Source organism: Apus apus, chromosome 12 (genome assembly GCF_020740795.1).
Source record: "Apus apus isolate bApuApu2 chromosome 12, bApuApu2.pri.cur, whole genome shotgun sequence".
NCBI classification, from domain to species: Eukaryota; Metazoa; Chordata; class Aves; order Apodiformes; family Apodidae; genus Apus; species Apus apus.
The window spans coordinates 4303154-4322715 of NC_067293.1; the positions used below are offsets into that span (position 1 = coordinate 4303154).

Here is a 19562-nt window from a genome sequence, read left to right on the forward strand (position 1 = left end):
GTCCCAGCTGGCACTTGGTGCCCTTGCTTCAGGGAGGGGAGAGCGGTGGCTCTGTTCCTTGCAGGGTCTAGCCTGCAGTGAGGGGGGGTGGGAGCACAGGGCAAGGGGTTTCCCTCCCAGGAGGTTTGCTGTGCATCGCCCCGGGTTTGCTCATGGTGCCTGCTCTCCTCCAGACACCACCAGGCCTCGGCGTGAGAATGAGGTGGATGGACAGGACTATCACTTTGTCGTATCCCGTGAACAGATGGAGAAAGACATCCAGGACAACAAGTTCATAGAGGCTGGGCAGTTCAATGACAATCTCTATGGGACCAGCATTCAGTCAGTGCGGGCAGTAGCAGAGAGGGTGAGTGTCTGGTGGCATTCCTGGGACAAGGACACATCCAGCCTGAACACGGATGCATTCAGCAGTTCCCCTCCTGTCCCCGTGTTGTTAACAAAGGGCTGTAACCACGTTAAGCAAGTGTGGCACAAGCCCCTCCTCCCTCCAGTCTTGCCAAGCCATGTGGTTGTTTTTCTCAGCCACATTACTCCACCTCAGTGTCATACTTGTCATGCAAACACCACTTAAAAGCCTGGCACTGGTGGCACCAACCTCATGCTTGGGAGCTCAGAGGGCAGGGATGCCCAGCTGCCCTTCTCAAAGCAGCAGCATTTCCTCCACAGGAATACTGGAGTGTACTGATGGCTTGTAAATTGTTTCACATGTTCAGAGGAAAATCACTCTTTGCTGTCCTGCCCTAAGCAGGTGGGAACAACTCCACGGGGAGTTGGCTTGTGTCTCAGGACTGGTGTTTCATCTTTGTGGCCTCTCTTTTGTAAGCACATCTGTATGAGCAAGCTGTTTTCTGCACGGAGTAGACTGTGTGGGTGGGTCTGATCCAAATCATCTCCTTTCCAGGGGAAACACTGCATCCTGGATGTGTCTGGCAATGCTATCAAGAGGTTGCAACAAGCACAACTTTATCCCATTGCCATTTTCATCAAACCAAAATCCATTGAAGCTCTCATGTAAGTGAAACACCATGTTCTGTGCCTCTCCAGGGCAGGCAGCTCTGGCCTGGCAGGGTTTGTGTGTTTGCTGCCTTTGCTTTTTAGAAAGCAGAAGAGGTTACTGCTGGTGCTGAACTTGTCCCTTAAGAGGAGCTGGTCCCACCCTCTGTGGTGTCCCTCCACATTTAATGCCATGCATGGATTGCTCTGGCTTAAAGCCTTTCACCCCAAAGAGGAGATTTCCATGGGAAATCTAAAAATGCTCCCAAATGTAACCTGCCTACCTGGGCCCTGAGTGCAACCAGGAGAGCTGCAGACAACCTGTAGTGGTGGGTCACAGCTGGATGGATGGTGGCTGAGCCAGGACAGCCCTGGGGAGCAGGGAGGTGTTTCTTGTGTGCCTTCTGCTTGTGATGCTACTCTTGGCCTAGGGAAGTGCAGGCTGGACAGGATGTAAGAGTCAACCTCACAGCTCTTCTGAGCAGCAGCAGAGAATATTATTTGTGAGGAGACTTGGTAGCTGGAGATGGGCTCTGGGGTTGGACTGGGAAAAACTCCTCAAGCCAGAAGGGGTCAGATGGCTTGAGTGTTGTATGAAAAAGAGGAAACCTAGGCAAGGAGGGTGGTGACAGGCTCTGGAAAAGCAGGGGGACTTTTGCAGTGGTCTTGCAAATTTGGAGGATTGTCTGGATTTGAGTCCCCTTCTGTGCTGCGGTGAAACGGGGGTTTGGTGGCAGTGGGAATAACGGTTGGAAGCTGAGATGAAGTGCCAAGGCAGCAAAGAGCATGTGGGAAAGGGTCCTGCCTTTGAGAGCTTCCCTTCCTGGTGTGCAGACGCTTCCCAGGCACCCCTGCTTTCTGGACTATTTTTGCTTCTGTTCATTAGTAAGAGAAAGAGCAAAGTTCCTATTTTTTTTTTTTTTTGTGCATGTTCATCAGGGAGATGAACCGGAGACAGACGTATGAACAGGCCAACAAGGTCTTTGACAAAGCCATGAAACTTGAGCAAGAGTTTGGAGAGTATTTTACAGGTGAGTGTCCTGAGCGGGTTTATATCTGATGGATTTTTCCAGCTGGCAGCTGTGAGCTCAGCCAGCACTGCAGGGTCGTGGGAAAATGTCCAGTTTCATCAAAGCAAAAAAAAAACTATCAATGGCACTTTGCCAGCAGGGCTCTGCAAAGGGACTGCTCCAAGATCCAGTGGATAAGAGTAAACCAGCTCTAGAGAAGGAGACAAGTTGTCAGGCAGGATTTTCTGAGTTTGTAAAAGCTTGTAGCCAACTTTAATAGTAACTTAAAAATCCCAGAAATCCCAGGCAGGGGAAGCACAGCAGAGAGTCAGGGTGCTGTGAGGCTACAGGAAGTAAAAACTCACTGCATGGAGGGAAGGAGAGCATTTTCAAAGCAAGAATAATGATTTTAAGGGAGAAAGATCAGAAATCAGTGACCTAAATGGTGAAGACTGAGACTATTACAAAACGTCTCCCAAAAAAAGATTGGAATTCTGGCTGGCTTCCTAAGTAGTCTTTGCTGAAGAACCAGTCGGGGGCTGCCTGGCACTTTGTGCCTGCAAAGATGAGCTGCTCATGACACAGGCATCCTTGTGCATTAAGGAACTAATATGTTTGTAATGTGATTAATTTTGGAAAATCATGGGCAGGCAAAGAGGCAGAGAAACTGGTCTTGTCTTTCCTCCGGTGCAGTAACTGTTTCTTCTAAAGCTGAGGAGTGATAATCCTGCCAACCCCTGTACTACCCACCTAACTGCTACCGCGAAAAATCCCAAGCAGAGCGTTTTCCAAAAAGGAATTTCTGAGCAAATATATGGGTACAAACAGGGTAAAAGCCTTGCACAGACCTCCTGTCCTGGGCAGCAGTTCAGAGCTGCCAGCTGCTCTTCCAGGAAGAGCCCAAAGGAAGCACATTCCGTGGTTTTGCCCACCCCTCCGCCAGCCATCGTCTGCTTGGATGGCGAGTTTCAAGTTGACCTGGGGAAGGAACAGTCTTGGCTGAAACCTGCTGTGGAAAGAGATGGTTGCTGTAGCAGGTCCTGTGCCAGGGATTTATACGGAGGGCACAGAGCTGCTGGAGGGTGATCCGTGTGCATCTTCCTCTTTGGATGTGGGAAGCAAACTGAAGTGCTTCGTGTTCTGCCCATACTGAGCAGCGAGACTGTCCATGGCCTTTGGGTGGGAGTTACTGCTGCACAGTAGCCATGATCTGGGCTTTTCCAGCCTGCCCGTGCTGCACTTCCCACCCTGCAGCAGAGGAGGCAGCCAACACCAGGAGCCCTCAGAAACTGACCAGAGGGGATGAAGAAATCCTGCACCTCAGGGTCCGTGCTGGTTGCACAGCGCCTGATCCTGCTGAGGCCCTCCCAGTCAGACACTGCAGTGCCAGGCCAGCCCGAAGCCTTGGCTGCTGGCATGACACAGTTTTTTTGCAAAGCTGATTAGCAGCTCATTGTGGAGAACCTGGCACTTCACATGCATGAGGAGCTCTCCCAGCAAGGGATCAGCTCCCTAATCCCCTTGGACACGCTGGGTTAACCCTCTTGTGTCATCGTGTGCCTGTTACAGCCCCTCTGACACGGGCTGTGTCAGTCACCAGCTGTTGGCTGCACCACACCAGTGCAGCATGAAGGCCTTTCTCCTAGTTGCTGGCAGGGAAAGTGCAGCAGTGCCTGGTGCTCAAGGTCTTGCTTGTTTTCTCCTCTTCCAGCAATCGTACAAGGAGACTCTCTTGAAGAGATTTACAGCAAAATCAAACAGGTCATTGAGGACCAGTCCGGGCACTACATCTGGATCCCATCCCCAGAGAAACTCTGAAGATGCCCCCCACCAGCTTCCCTGTGAGCAGAAGGTCTCTGAAGTCCCACCCAAGCCCTCTGCCCCAAGGAGGGGGGGATATGAAAATGATTCCTGCCCCCTTTTTTTAGATCGTCGCAAAATTGAGTTTTCTAGTCCTGTTTCTTTTGTTGGGATGAACTCATTCATCACGTGACTGTTCCCACTGATCCTGCATGGACCTTCCCACTGCTCCATTAGAGACAGATGAGAACCCATTCAAGGTCGTTTTTTATTATTATTAACTAAACCAAGAATCAAGATGGGAGGAGGCAGCTAAGGACTAACGTAAGAAACAAGTGAAACAACAAACTCTGAGCACAGGAGCTAGCATCAGAGCTCCAGGGGCATTTTTCCAAGTGTGACTGTCTTGCAACTCTGAACAGTGCAACAGAAAGGCAGCAGAAAGCATTTTATTTATCTGTATATGTAATTTATATATAATATATAGAGAGATATTATATATATATTATATATATATATGTATGTGGACTAGGAAACCTGAGGGACCTCTCTTAAAAGGTATTGTATTATTGCAAGGATCTTTCAGTTTCTCTGTCCTGACCACTGGGGGTAAGGGAGTCCACTTGGGCAAGAAGAAAGCAAAATGGTACCAGGTGCTTTGGGACATCTCCCTTTGGGGGCAGCTCCCTGCCAGCACCCCAGGTCTGGGGCAGAGCAGAGACTGGTTTGCTGCCTCTGCAGGAGGGACCTGAGGTCCAGAGTTAACACAGCAAGGAGCAGCAGCTGAGCTGAGGGTGGCTGAGAGACAAGAGACTGAGCAGGAGGCTGCAGAGCAAGAGAATGGATGATACTACGTACTAAATTGCACATTGTTTTACACATCACCTTATGTGTTTGCATGAGAGGTTTCCTTTTGGTTCTATTTTTTTTAAGCTGATTTTAAACCAAAACCACATTGTGTTGCTGTGTTGGCTTTTTCCTTTGGTTTGTTTTTCTTTTTTTTTGGTTATTCCATTTTTCTCTTGTTGTTAATGAACTGAATGGGTATAAAATCCAGTTTTTTAACTTATTTTTTAAGCTGACTCTATTGTAAATAGAATCTAGGTCTGTGGTGTTTAGTTAGGAAATACTCTACTGGCCACAAGCAACAACCCTACCTGCTCTCCTGTGTTGCTGTGGGAAATCTGGGACATTGGGTTGGCCCTGTACCTGTGGGTGCAGGTGAAGTGCCCCAGCCTGGCTTGCAGCAGCGTGCTGGTGTTCCTTTCTGCATTAGCCACTGGCAGGAAAAGCCCCCAGCTGTGCCTTGGATGGACACTCACACTTTTCCAAATCAGTAACAGAATTGAACAACTTCCTCTCTTCCCTGCTTCGTGCCAAATTCCCAGCTCTGCTGCATGCAGGTAGTGGTGGTCCCTTCCAGCACAGCAGGGACTTCACCTGGTGCTCTGGGAGTGGGGCTTGGCAGGTGAAGGTGTGGCTGCTGGCCTGGTTCTGTCTCTGGCAGGTCTCCTTCTGAACTTGGGCTCTGCTCCCTCTCTCAAGGTCACCTCAAACAGAACTGGGTGCCCTGTGCTGGCAGGTCTGTGGGGCAGGGGCTGCAGATCTGCCCCCATCCTCTGTGCACTGGGATCTTTCAAGTGAGGCAGCCACTGGTGCTGAGACAGGTGGCCCCACCTGAGAAATGTCTTTGAGGACACTTCGGCTTCTGTGCTTGAATGGGGCTCCATCCTGGGAGCAGAGCTTTCCGTGGAGCTGCTGAGGGGACTCGAACAGCCTTTGAGCAGGAGCTGTGCTGCTGGGTACTCAGTACAGGCAGAAGAGCCCTCCCACCTTCAGAACAGCTGGTGAATGCTGTTCCTCAGGCACAGTGCCAAGCACCAGTACAAAGGAGGTGGTCATATGAGCACAAAGCAGGTAAGTCTTGGCCCATTTTTCCCCTCTCCTCATTTTATAGGCATAAGTGGCTGTGCAGGGTACCAGTCCTCTTTCCTGAAGGTTAACAGGTACCACAGTGTGTCAGTCATGATGTGGTGTCCAAAGGCCACGGGTTTCAGTGTGAGATGCCCCAAGGCTGTACATGGGCTGTCTGGGGAGCAGCTGTCCTCACCTGTCCTGCATCACAAGGAGCCCTGCAGGGACTGAGCAACTTCCCAGGACAGAGAGCAGTGCTGCAGAGGAGGTGGCTGTGAGTGTGGTGGAGAGCAGGAAGGACTCTGCTGTCAGGGGGACCGACCCTAAAGGAGCAAACTTTGGGAATGGATTCCTCTTGGGCATCCAGCCCCTGCCCTGCTGGTTCTGCTCCAGCTGCTATAAATGTCAGTCCCTGAAGAAGTGGAGTAAGTGAAACAGAAGTCTTTAAGATGCTAGTCACATCGTTCCTGTCTTTTTTATTTTATTTTATTTTATTTTTCTTCCCCCCCAATAGCCTGTCTCCCTCTCACCAAGTCACATGGAGAAAAAGCTGATGTACTCCATGGGATAACTGACAGTATCGAATCGATCATGACAATACTAGTTGGTTACCAGTGTTTCTTCCAAGGAGACATATATTTTTAATAAACAGAGAGTTGCAAAGAACTCTTGTCTTTGAGACCTTCTTGTAGAGTCCTTCATTGTGTGCCAGATCTCCTTTCTTGGTGCTGATATGGTCTCTCCATGGAAAACTTGAGTGCTGACTTGAGTGGTTTAAAAAAAATTAAACATTGCCTTTTTTAGTATAAGATGGTCTCTGAGAACTTGTTTAAAACAGAATTTTAAAAAAATAAGAGGCAGTGGGCTTATTTACAGCCATAACTAGGCCTCTGAAAAACTCTGGGTTGGGTTGTTGTAACATAGGTTGACTCTGATCTTGATGACTTGACACCATCAATATGTTTTGGTTTGTGGCTTGAATTGTGGGGAGTTTGCTTTAAAAGCAGAGTAAATAATATGCTGCTGTGTACTTGTTCCTGTGTTGGATATAAAGACAGGCCAGCTAAGCTAGAGCATCTTTTTACAGGCTGCTGGGCTGTTCAGACAGCAGAGAGAAGTTGTAAAGACAACTAGTATCTTTTTCTAGTACCTTTAAGTACAGAGAACAGGAGTGTTCACTGGAAGACAGATGTAGTTCATGAGGTATCATGGATTCCTCCCTGACTCTGCTCTGTCATTTAGCTAATTGAAAGGTGAGAGAATTTTAGGGTTTAAATCTTGAATTATTTTTTTTTTCCATCTTTCCTTGGACCTGTGCCTTGTACCTGCTTTAGTGCAGCAGCCTGAGCAGAAAAGCAGTCAGGGAACACAGCTCCCTGCTGTGATTCCTGCCTGGTTGTGCAACCACCCTTTGTCCCCCCCAGTCAGGACAGCAAGAGGTGCCACGGAGCACATCTGTGCTGCACTTCAGGAGACATCCCTCAGACAGCATTTTTCCAGACTTCTGATCCTGCTGCTGAGACTCACTTTCCACACTGAAGTTCAGGTGGGTGATCTCTCTTCCATCCAGCTCCAGCAGGGTCCAGCCATTTACCAGGCTGTGTTTTTAATGTGCTGAACTGTGACTAGTGTATTTCAGTTTGGAGTCTGGAAAGAGCAAGACTGAGTCAAAGCTTCAGCTTTTGCTGTGAGCTGAACTGTTCCTGCTCTTTTTTATTCCAACTAAATTGTGAAACTGGCAAACAGCTCTGAATTCTTGTCCATACTGAAATGGACTGAAAACTAAACACTGATAAATATTTATGCAGCAAGGCAGCTATGACATCCAAAGGAGAGAGGCCTGGTCTTGGAAAACTTTTATTGTTCTCATTGCCACTTACTACTAAAGTACAGGTATTGAAACCAAACTGTTACCCAACAGCATCTCCTGACAAAGTATTAATTTCTAACAGTTAGATAGCTCCAGAGAATGAAAACTATTTGCTAGAGAAAAACAATTACATCTATTCAATTAACTTTACCTAAAAAGTGTGTAACTTAATTGCCAACAAGAAGGAGCTCCTGGTTTCTTTTCTGCTGTTCCCATGACCCTACATCTTCACAGAGCTAATGGCCTCTCTCATGCAGCAGGTTTCCAAGAGACACTGCTGCCCTTGGTGCAGTTGTGGCTGTCATTCTTCTTCTTCATTTGGAATAAACCCTTTTGCTCTGTCCAGTTTGTCCAGAACCTCACTATAAAGACGAATCATCTGGAGAATATAAGCAGGGCAGTTGTCAACAAGGATGGATAAAGTTGTATCATTCAGCTGATACAGATAATACAGCAAAGCCCCAGGGGACAGAAGGAAATAGGTGGGTGCCACCAGCTTGTAAACCTAACATTTCTGATCAATGTAAAGATTTTGGCAGAGATTTAAATACAATTATTTAAGGAAAACAAAACAAACGGTTGCACTGATGTAACTAACAAAGGTGGGTTTTATTTATACTGACAAAAAGCACTTGCATCAGGGAATAGACCTGATCACAGAAGGGTTGAGGTTGGAAGGGAGTGATCTCAAGTCTTCCTGTCTTAACTGATGCAGTTAAAATGGTATCAAAGTTGCAACCAGCTCTTGATTGCCCAGCTCCTGCATAAGGGAATGACTGATGACTGCAGGCACCAGCCAGGCTGCTCTGTGCTGCAGTCAAGCAGAGAGACTGCAGAGAGCAGCTCACTTGTGTTCTACAGAGGTACTAGCCCTGCAATTCCTCCCTCACAGGGGGTGGCTCAGCCACACCTGACAACATGAGCTTTAATGATTGTATTCACATCAGCTTAACCCCTGTTTATAAGAGATTAGATTATACTAGAAATCAAGCTTGAAAAGATTCGTACAACATCTGGTTTAAGTAGACTGGTACAGCTCCTTGACCTCAGTGGGAGCAGGCAAGGCACAAGGGTTCTCCCATGGCCACAAAGAGTCAGTTTATTTCCAGTCAGCCCTTTACAAGATCCTTTCAGTAGAAGGACACTACATCACTCTATTGTCTATCAAACTCTTCTGGCTTCACTTTGAAAAGATCTTTTAGTATCAAGGCCCCCCAGAACACTGAGGTACCATGTGTCTCCTGAAACTCTTTAAGATCATCTGCAGTAGTTCATTCACCTACTTCTCAAATTCAGGCCAGAATCCAATCCCATCCAGCTGCTCACACTTACGTGGCCTTCGTAGCTTTTCTTCAGAGATCCTAAGTGACCAAGGAAACGCATCCCTAGTCCACACCACTGCTCAGCTTCCTTGTATTTACCAACTGTGTACTGAAATATTCCTGTATTCCAGGCTCTTGTCATCAACCAAAGGATCTCCATCTCTGGGTAAGTATCCTGATGGGGAAAAAAAGCAGCAGCTTATCAGAAAATAGACTCTTCACTTTCATGTATTCTTGACTTGTCAGGTTTAGAGTTCAGTGGTGTGTTTTTCTCTTGAGCAAAGGGCAATTCCTTCCAAGCCAGCCTGTTCCTCACAGTTCACCTGCACTACTCTCACACAGCTGTCTTCCAAGATAGGCAAGTCATGTTGCAATTAGCAACTGGTAAAATTCAATTCTGTGGGACTGGGAATAATGGTAGGTGTGCTTGCCCCCAGGCTGCCTTGGCTGCTGCAGCACTTCCCAATGTGTTCAACCACTACTGACCAGCAGGACATGGCTGCTCACTGTAGCTGAGGAGCAGCAGCTCTTGTCTTCTGAATTTCTCTCTGCACTGTGGCAGTGGCTGACCTGAGTGACAGCTGCCCTTGGAGCTACAGAACAGAAGCTAAGAGTACCCAGCAGTACTTTGAACCTGGTAAGACACTGATTTGGCTTGGGGAGGGAAGGGCAAACAATTACGTATTTGTCATGCTAATCCTCAAGGGGGAGGGAGGCTAGAAGGACTTCTTTTCGCCCTTTGATACATATGTCTCATTTTAAGAGAACCCAGAGCAAACTTCTGAACTGCAGCATCCATTTTCTGACTAGGAGGTATAAATCACAAGTATCAGCTTTCTAAATCATAATACATTGATGTGATGCCCCACTGTCCTCCTTCCTAGCCTGGTACCATTTAGTACCTGCTGCCACGACCAAGACTGAAATTTTGCTGCCATAAGTATCAGTCTACATTAACATTCCATTTGTATCCCTCAACAAGAACATGACCAAAGCTAGAGCTGAGAGCTTTGGTGAAAGGCAGGCATGAATGTGGACACATTCATTTTTTTGGGGAAGTCAGGAATAGCATATCTTTATGTCACTTTTATAAAAGAAGAGACATTCCAAGCTGGCTGAAGAAACAGCCATGCAGTGCAACACAGCTATGAAACATAGTATTGGTCTTGTTACTCCTGAACAGGAACACTCCCTGATTTGTGCCTAGAAATTCCAAGTAGAGATGTCTTGACTTCCTCAGTGTACTTGCCTTCACCCTACAGCACTGTGCTTCAGAGCTGAAATGCTTACTGAAAAAAAAAAGATTTTCCTCCCCATATACCTGTCTTCACATAAATCAGGCACTTGGTGCCACAAGTACTGACACCACAGGAATCTAGTCCTAGGTCATTTGGAAAAAAAAAGTCATGCAGTAAATCCCAAATAAATTTAACACAGCAGAGCGGAGGGTAAAAAAGCAGGACTGGTATCCAAATGTTAGGCAGTGTTACACTGATCTGGAAAAGTAATCTGCATTTTAAAAGCATATTCAGAATGTAGAAAGCAAGAGAAGGAAAGATGGATGTTACAGCTCAAAATGTTTCTAAAATAGGCACTGAAACTGTGGCATTAAATGTTTTTTTTTAAGCCCTTACAAAAGTGGGAAATTCGTTATTCAGTTACTAATATCCAAGAGGCATTTCCTTTGAGGTAATTTCAGTGCCTCTTTTACTGAAGAAGTCTCAGCTGCTCCACATATAACACAAGATAATGTTCAGTCTATTATTATTCTCAGCCTGATGTGTTTTTTTCAATGTGCTGAGGATCACCTCCCAACCTCTTGTCTTCCTGCTCAACTTACTGTGCTGCTGACCACACTCAGACCATCTTCAAAGTAGTCCCACACCTCTTGCAGTACACAGGCATCCAAGTCTGTTAATCCAGTTGGCAAAGAAAGATTAATCAAACTATTTAAGCATTTGCTGAGAATTGAAACAGAGCAAAAGAGGCAACATTAAATACCATGTGCACAAACAGCTACTTTTTACTATCAGCAGCTCACTAAGGCATCTATGACTGTCAGACATGTTTTCTAGGGGGCTACACAAGATGGTGAGGAAAAAGTACCTTTTCTAACTTCACCATCAAGGACTAAGTCAGCACCCTCATAGAATCAGTAACATGTACCTCATTTCTAAAAACAGGTCTTTCCTTCTCAGTGTGAAGGGAGAAAGGCAGTATTAAGAGTTGCCTTTGCCCAGTGGTTACTGCAAGGAACTTGGCAAGGAGAAAAAAATCCTTGATGGGATACAAGAGCAAGAGGAGACACACCAAGTAGTTTTTCAGATTCCCTGAGGTACAGCTGTTACCCATTTTCCCAGCAAAATAAATCATGGATGTACTATGGCATCCATACCACTAACTTGCAACTCATGGCTTTCTTCTCAGCCCTTAATTTCTCTTCAATTCATTATCTTTAAAATGACATTTGCATTTGAAATTAATACCTTCCTCACAAGAAAAGCCAGAGGCCTCTTCTGAAGCCAATTTTCATTTTCCTTCCTCAATAGATGAATTTATTGGAAATACAAATGTTTTAGAAAATATACCAAGCAAACAAATTGCACTTAACACATCTATTACCCAGTCATACTTGAGAGGTACACTGGTTGGCCAGCAAGAAGTGGAACCTTTGCACATAAACTAAAATCCAGTTGTTGGGTTTTTTTCCCCAAATTGCAGGCTTTTATTCCCTGTCAGCATTTCCATTTCCCTCAGGTTCATGGCAAAGTTATGATGTGATAACACTAACCTAAATTTCACAGCATCAATGACAGTTTGCTTTCTGTGAAGGGTTAGTGCACTCTTGAGAGCTTTCTTACACAGCAGAGGATACCGAGCTGGGAATTCCATTGCTAATGCTTAAAAGCAAAAGAAAAGAGAAGAAAGAAGTGACTGGAGCCAGACTTCCATCTCATTGATCACTAAAATAAACTACAGCATGTTGCCAGACCCCTTGTGATCAATAACTGAAAAGAGATTTGCTTAATGCCTGTGCTGGGCACAGGTTAGTGCTTCTCTGCCACCCTCCTTCTGTGCCCATCACCAGTGAGGACTAAAGAGAGAAGAACAGCAGGTTTCATAACGTAAAAGCACTCACACTGCTCTTTGCTTCTGGTAAAAACAAACATATTGTGGGGGGTGTGTCTGAAGTAAAGAGTATTGTTTTGTTTGTCTCTGGATGGTCAAATCATGCTGGAGAGGGATGTCAGCAGTGCAGCCCAGGTGTGGACACCCTCAAGACAAGGGAGACAAGCAGGTGTTGATGCAATCCTGCAGAATCCCCTCCAAAGATCTGCCATGGTGATTTTACATTTTATTCATCTTCCTTGGGTCTTACTTTAGATTCTCAAGAAGACATGACTGGAACTTTATGATGAAAAGATAGTCAAGTCTAAAAAAGTGCTATTTACAAATTACCAACACTAGCTTTCAGTTGAAACTGTCTATCTATCCAACACCCACATCCTACAACCTCTGTAGACAACTTCTGTAAACTTCTGTAAAACCCTGAAGCCAGGGGTCATTCTCTGGCCTTTGTCAGTCTGGAGCTTGTACAAGTTTATCTGAATTATCTTTGCCAGACTCACAACCTATACAAATGTCTCAGGGTCTAGAAATGGATGGATGGTTCATCATCCAGGTGATGCAGTATTTCAAACTACAGCTCTCCTAATGTTGCTGAGATCCTGAGCATCTTTGCTTCAGGACAAAACATACATGGTTAGAGCCATTTTCTGCCTGCTGCACCATGTCTGCTAATCCTGGTCACCCCCAGTGAACTTGAGGAACTATGGAAGTACAAATGCAGGCTTTACATGCAATGATTTCCAGCGTCTTGACCTCAAGTTGTGGTTGTTCCCATACTGACTCCATAAGGTTGTGGAGTGTTGGATCATTCAGTTTGGATCTTGCTTCAAATTCATAAAGCAGCAGCAAAGTGTCTGTTGGATCTTTAGCAAAATCTCCTGCAGAAGAGACAGAAGCCCCAGATGACCATTTCACAAATTTCTGCAGGAGAAATTCCAGTATGTCCCTGTCCTAGGATAATCAACCCCTTGGGATTTTAAGGATAGAAAACTAAAAGGGAGGAAGTCTTCCTGAGTTACCTTGCCATCAGTGCAAAAGGGCAAAAAATAATCCCAAATCCAGGCCATATAACAAATCTTAAATTAATTTTAAGGGGTGGGAGGGAAACAACAACAAGTAGATTTCTTGACAAAGGTTAAATGTTAATGCCTCTTAGAATGAAAACTCCATAGTGTCCCAAACATATAACTGAAAATAAATCAGACCACAGGTCAGACAAGAAATGCCTAATGGAATTTTTCTACCAATATACTACTAAAGTGAAGCATGGGCTGAGAGTCACTCAGCATCTCAGCTGTCAGCTGAAAGCACACCCACCTCTAGTAATACCTGATCTAAATGTACATGGAATAGTCAGGAACAAAGGACCAGTTTGGGCACTTCAAGGTACTGGTAGCAAGACTTTCTGTATTGTGAAATGCTTTCTATGAGAAGAATTTAGTAAAACTATTAAAGTAGTGCAAGAACTACTCCACTCTACAGCAAAAACCTTGGAGGTTCTTAACATGTACCACAGAACAGTCAACCCAACTTCACTAGGAAAGATTGTTCCATACTTCTCAGCACTTGGAAAATAAAAAGCCTGCAATGACATACAAAAAAACCCCAGTAGTTGGCTTTGCCAAGTCTTGCATCATGCTGCCATGGATCTGCCTCAACACTCTTCAGCTAAGACAGCAACTCCATATGCCCTGTACTTTTCACAAATACAAGGACTAAGTCTAAGAGTTAACGTGCTGAACAGACACACTCTGTATCTTACCTGTTAATTTCAGAACTTTCCATATCTCCTTGCATGTCTGGAGATGCTGAAGGGCCTGAGTGAAAAGCTCTGTCTGTTTTACAAAATTCAAGAGGTTATTTTTCTGTCTTAGTTTCAAAAGTGAAAGGAATATGCTTGTCACAACTAACAGGATCTTTACACCTAACTATAAAATAAATTAAGAAACAGGCTAATTAGTATATCTACTACAGCAGTTATGGTTTCTTGGGGTTTTGTCCTCTCTTTTTCAATGACCTCCACAGCTCAGACAAAGCCTCTTCACACTGAACATTCCATTGGTCCAGAAAACAACCATATGGCCTCCTATGGGACATTTATTTTAGCTCCCAAGCATAAAATAGTGCTGCTGAGGCTGACAAACCACTAAATCCCACAGCACAAGTCTCCGTGCATTCCTCTCCACAAAAGTCAGCTGCTCCAAGGGCTACTGTACAGCACACACCTGCACACACCCCTGCACTTCCTTCATAACCACTGCATGTTTTCTGTAATCTTCTTACCACATGAAGTACAACACTCCCAGAAAAAAAGGATGTGTGTAGAAAAAAAAAAAAAAAGAGAAAACAACAAAAAGTGAGCTTTATCACAACCATGCTGGTACCTACTTTCAGCAGGCAGAATCCTAAAGATGCAGTAATTATCTGCCTGACCAAGCAAAGTTTAGCAGCAGACTCCTTACAGAATCTATGAGGTAGACTGAAATTCTTCCAGGAGAAGATTCTGCCATGACCCTTTGCTGATCTGTTCAAATCCACTGAAGTCAACAGAACTGCAGAAATCAAATATTTACAATCGTCTGGAAAGCACTAGGTGCATTGATTCTAATTAACTATGAAAGGTTCTCACATTTCCTTTCTCAATTTCCTGTTCTAAGTGAAATGACGACTTCAAAATCCAAAGGAAAAAAATGCTTCACTGGCACATCCAGAACCAGTTCAGAGAGCAATGCCCTACCTGTTCAGAAGGTGACACTTGTTGTCTCCCCATTTCCAGATCAACTGCAGCTGCCATTAACAGGCACGTCTTCTGAGCCAGTAGAACAGCCTTGTCAGAAGGACAAAACTGGGACAACTACCACCAAGAACAGGAGCAGGTAATGAGAACTCTGACCACGGAAAGCAATTTGATTGCTGAGTCTCCTCTCTGACACTTTTAGTAATCAGTCATGGACAGTTGATATTTGCAATTTTTCTTGTACAATTACACAAGATTCTTTAAATCTAAAGTGTAGCAGCATTGGAGTCACCTCTGTACAAACTCACACAAAACTGACAGTGTTGGCAGAATTTCTGGGCAGAGATTAGGACTCAAGCCCTTAACACGTTTGTATTAATGACAGTTTCCAGGCATTAGAATCCATTTATTTTAGAAAGTTCTCATTTCAGTCGAAGTTTCTTAGGACACTTTTAAGCAACAGAATGTGAAGTATGACAACAATGCTTACATTTTGTATCACAAACTCCTGACAAAAGCACTCCATCTCCAGAGCATACAAGCATGTCTACGAGGAGATTCCCTTGGATGTAACTTCTAACAGAACTAGACAGATGACAATATTCCTCAATCAGGGACACTGTGAGCAAGAGTACATACCTTGAAAGACAGTAGAAAAAAATCCCTCATCTTTTTAGGGCAGCCTCTAAACTGTACAGCTAAATTCCAAGCTGATAAAGACAAACATTGGAGACTAGAATAAAAATCTTCAACATGACAGGTGTGACCATCTAATCTCCAGTAACAGTTCACATTCTACAATTCAATTTCTTCATCAAAATATCAACAACAGCTCACTTAACAGCAGAAATACCATTATTAGTGATTTGATAAACTAGCTTATTCATGCTTTCAAATTTTGTCTTAATCATTTAATCATAACCAAGTATCCATTCCACCATGTAGCCTACCCACAAGAGCACAAAGAAATATTTTCTTATGTTTATCCCTCCCAGCAGGGGTAAATGGCAATTAAACAGACAATTCTGATGAGTAAATGGGTGAGCCATCTAAAGACAATGAAATTATTTATGTAGGAGAGTCTGGCCCAATTAAATGTTTAGATTCTACATTGACTTTGCAGATTCTAACTTTCACGTTAATTGATTCCCTAGGACATGTTTTTTTTGTAGTCTGTGAATTGTTTTTTCTGTGAGTGAAAATGCAGCCTTGGAGAGGTCATGGTCACCACAGATTCCATTCACTCATGTTCCCATGTTTGTCCTCTGTTTTTGTCCCTCCTCTGCTTTTGTCCCTCCTCTGCTGCCCTTTATAGGAGCATGGCTGCACTGAGGATATGTGCAAAAGCTCACCATGGCAGATGCCTTGATTTCAACTGTTTTCTCTCCTGCATGCTTTGGCAGAAGCAAAGATCTGAAAAATGACTTCAGCCTGTTACCCCATGCTTATATTTTTATTTCCAGACAGCAAATGCACTGAGTTGGTAGTGAAGGACTAACTAAAAGAAAAACAGTGGACTTTGAAAAGTTGAATCATGGACACTTAGAACATTTTCTGTGGTGAAAAGAATCCCATCAGTCAAATACACCTTGTGTATTTGTCTTGATAACTAATTTAAAACATGAGCCATATCAGTTTCAGAAGACAGAAAATGCAGCAGGAGAACCTGAAGACCAGTTAAGGCAGCAGCTTCCAAAGGTGACAAGTTGTATACATCCACTACATCTTTAAACACTTTTCTTCCTTAAGGTCTCACTAAGTGGAGATAGAGGAGATTCAGTTTAGATGCTGAGAGTGCAACCTACCAACTTTTCTAAACCAGTGAGCTTCAAGGATCCTCATGTCCCCTGTAAACTTCTCTTCTGTGAAAGACTCAGCAAGTCTCTTGTGAGCTGCAGAAAACATGTTGTTCAATACATAAGTAACACTTTCTGAACAGAATCAAAATGTTTTCAAGTCTAATAACTACACTACAAAACAGAGGTATCCAAAACTCCCATATAATTCCTGATGAAGAGTTATTCTCACAGATTAAATCTAACATGCTTGACCAGAGACATTTATAAAAAACATCAAAAGTGCCTCACAGCATTTTAGATAAGACATATAAGGCTGTCAACAAGCACTGCCTCTTCAGAGTTTACTGACACTGAAATCTAATGCAGAGTTTTACTCAATTTCACAAGAAGTTCAGGGTGTTTAAATCTAGTAACAGGTTTGAGGCTTTTATTCAAGCAACTTTTAATTTATTTAATTCTAGTCTTCATTCTCTTCTAACCACAGGAAGAATGGCTAGTGTAGATAAAGTTCTACAATCTCATTACATTTCTTGTCCAAGATAGGAAGAGAGGGGTAAAAAAAAAAACACATTTAGTGAAAATAAGCATTTCTTTTGATGGAGAAAAGTCCTCTGTAAAACTCCTGCACCTTTTCCAATGCAAACAAGACAATTATTTTTCAAAGGACAGCACAACTTAAAAGTGGGAACCAATTCTGACAAGCCTGTCTGGTCTTGAGAGCAATTACTCTGCAGAGTCTTTGTCTAAGCCCCTCAAAAGGGCACAGTCTAAGAGTTTAAGGGCAAAAAAGAAAGCCCAACTGCATTAACTTAATTTACAAAATGCTCCCTTTTAAACAGCTACAAGAGCAAAGACCACCACTGGCATTTAGTAATGGCCAACAGAAAGTTAAGCTGTTAATTCAGTTTACAAAACCAAACAGCTTCCTTTTGTGGTAGACCTGCTGCTGAAGATACTAACTTTGTTCATGCTGATGCAGTCAGAGGAGGAGCCTGTCACTTGAAGCCACTTGGGCTGTGGTTGTACCCAAGTGTCTGTTGTTTGCTTGCATGGGCTTATGAAGGGTAAGTCCCTCTGTCTGAGAGAAGCTCTCAAATACAGGTTGTTTTTTCCAACACTAGCCTGCAAACTTCATAGCAAAAACCTGAGATCCAACTTCACAACACTGTTGAATTTCCACTTTTAATTTTCAGTTATTTCAGTGGGAAGTAAGGAACCTACACTGAAATAAGGAATCTAAACATTTATTTGGTATGGACCTAATCCAATCATCAAATGTTCACAGATGGAAGAACTACAGAAAATGTAAATAAAACAAAAGCATACCCAAGGTCAAGTAAGTTAGCATTGAGTTGATATCTTCATCTCTAGGAGGAAAAAATTTTAGAAAATGTTTGATTAACTTTCTTACATCAGAACACATGATTATGTTGGAATACAACATCTCTGTAACTATGGATTCTTCCCCTAACAAATACCTCAGGTATTAGAAACTTCTAGCATTGGAAGATTCAAAAGGAGTGCTGAAGGCCAGCAAAAACTCTTTTTTCTCAGTTGTTAGGGCTGCAGGTGAAGCTCCAATCCCCCCTGACACTGCACTGCCTTCTTGGCAGTCAGAATCCAGCAGGACAGTTCTCCAAAGCCAGCACCCTCTTTGCCAAGTGGCGGGTCTTCAGCAAGGGAGGTGCCACTCTGAAATCTCCCTCAGAACTTTTGAAAGACACCATGTCCTAGTGTCAAAGTTGAAGAGGTTGTTTAGCTCACAGTCCCCATCAAAAATACCTGACAGTCTCAGCATTAACCAAAGATGAAGGCAAAAAGCAAATATTTAAAGGAAAGGTTATGTAAGTGGAAAAGATGTTCCTAGGTGATGTCATTAGGTCAAGTTGGGAAGTGATCTGGGTGGACTTCTTACTAGCATAAAAAATAATCTCTTGATTACTCTGCAAGAAAATAAGCCCAGCAAGAAAATATTATAACCATTTGTACAACATATCCACCATAACAAAGTGGTTTTGCAAATGGACTCACCTTTTCTCTTTGTTTTCTGCCAAGACCTTTGACAACATAATACGAACCAAACATCTAAATGAGAGACAAACAAGCCATGAAGAAACAAGAATATTTTTCCAACAATGTGCTATGTCTTAATTTTCCAGAAAGGATCCCACTTTTCTTCCTTATGCTATCAGCCTGTCGAACTCACAGAAGAACTGAAAGTGTCAAAATGAGATTCAGATTATACTATTTCCCATTCTATTGACTTATTTTGTATGACTTTTATTAAATCAGGTAATAGTAAGGAAATCTTTGTACTTTAGCAAATGCTTTAAGCCACTATTGGAGTAAATACATCTTCAATGAAAAGATACTGCTTCATCAGAGGATACAATGGAACTGGTATTTTCACCAAATATGTTGTTGCAAGGTCATCAAAGTCACTGTTGCTCATCTGTTCAAATCACAACATAATCATAAAATTCAGAGCAACAAATACTGCTTGCTTGGGAGAGACTTGGAACATCTTTAGGTATTAGGAGTTCAGGACTGAGGTACATCTGCAGCATCAAAAAGACTGCAAACTCCTATTTCACCTGCTCTTTTTTCCACCTTCCTCAATACAACAAATTCTTTTTGAAAAAAGAAAACAGAAAACTTTATCTTTGCATGTAAATGTATTGAATTCTCACTTTAAAGCTGCAAATAATTGCTGGCAGTCCTGTAAATGTTCAGATAAATACTCCAAAGCTTTGACAGCCACAACTTGCTGTTCATTCTGAAAAGAAATTAAAACATGTTTTGAATACACTGCACCAACCTCAGCTACCACCAAAAAAACCCATCCCAAAACCAACACAAAACCAAGCAACAGCATATTCCAAAGCTCCATGCAGTCTACTAGGAGGAAAAAGAACAAAGGACTCTGCACAGAAGAGTCTCAGAGTCAAGGGAAAACCGAAAGGAGGGATCATAGAATTCCATGCACTA

General features: G+C 43.5%; 2 protein-coding genes across 7 annotated transcripts in view; one reads left to right on the forward strand and one right to left on the reverse strand.

Moving 5' to 3' along the window:
• DLG3 (discs large MAGUK scaffold protein 3) overlaps nt 1–6398 on the forward strand; it is a 50410-nt gene extending 44012 nt beyond the window's left edge. For 5 of the 6 annotated variants that reach the window (XM_051630028.1, XM_051630029.1, XM_051630030.1 and 2 more), the window contains 4 exons: nt 174–346; nt 902–1011; nt 1933–2024; nt 3715–6398. In XM_051630028.1, coding sequence (XP_051485988.1) covers nt 174–346; nt 902–1011; nt 1933–2024; nt 3715–3821 — 482 coding nt within the window. In that variant the 3' untranslated portion in view covers nt 3822–6398. The remainder of the gene's footprint in view (nt 1–173; nt 347–901; nt 1012–1932; nt 2025–3714) is intronic. The other variant, XR_007890655.1, reaches the window with a different exon arrangement.
• Nucleotides 6399–7514: 1116 nt separating this feature from the next.
• Nucleotides 7515–19562, reverse strand: part of TEX11 (testis expressed 11) — a 32086-nt gene continuing 20038 nt past the window's right edge. Inside the window, exons 17-28 of the mRNA XM_051630261.1 lie at nt 19265–19350; nt 18606–18659; nt 17901–17941; nt 16581–16667; nt 15415–15485; nt 14776–14892; nt 13801–13873; nt 12767–12916; nt 11701–11809; nt 10750–10870; nt 8920–9084; nt 7515–7966 (exon numbers count right to left, since the gene is read on the reverse strand). Coding sequence (XP_051486221.1) covers nt 7889–7966; nt 8920–9084; nt 10750–10870; nt 11701–11809; nt 12767–12916; nt 13801–13873; nt 14776–14892; nt 15415–15485; nt 16581–16667; nt 17901–17941; nt 18606–18659; nt 19265–19350 — 1152 coding nt within the window. The 3' untranslated portion in view covers nt 7515–7888. The remainder of the gene's footprint in view (nt 7967–8919; nt 9085–10749; nt 10871–11700; nt 11810–12766; nt 12917–13800; nt 13874–14775; nt 14893–15414; nt 15486–16580; nt 16668–17900; nt 17942–18605; nt 18660–19264; nt 19351–19562) is intronic.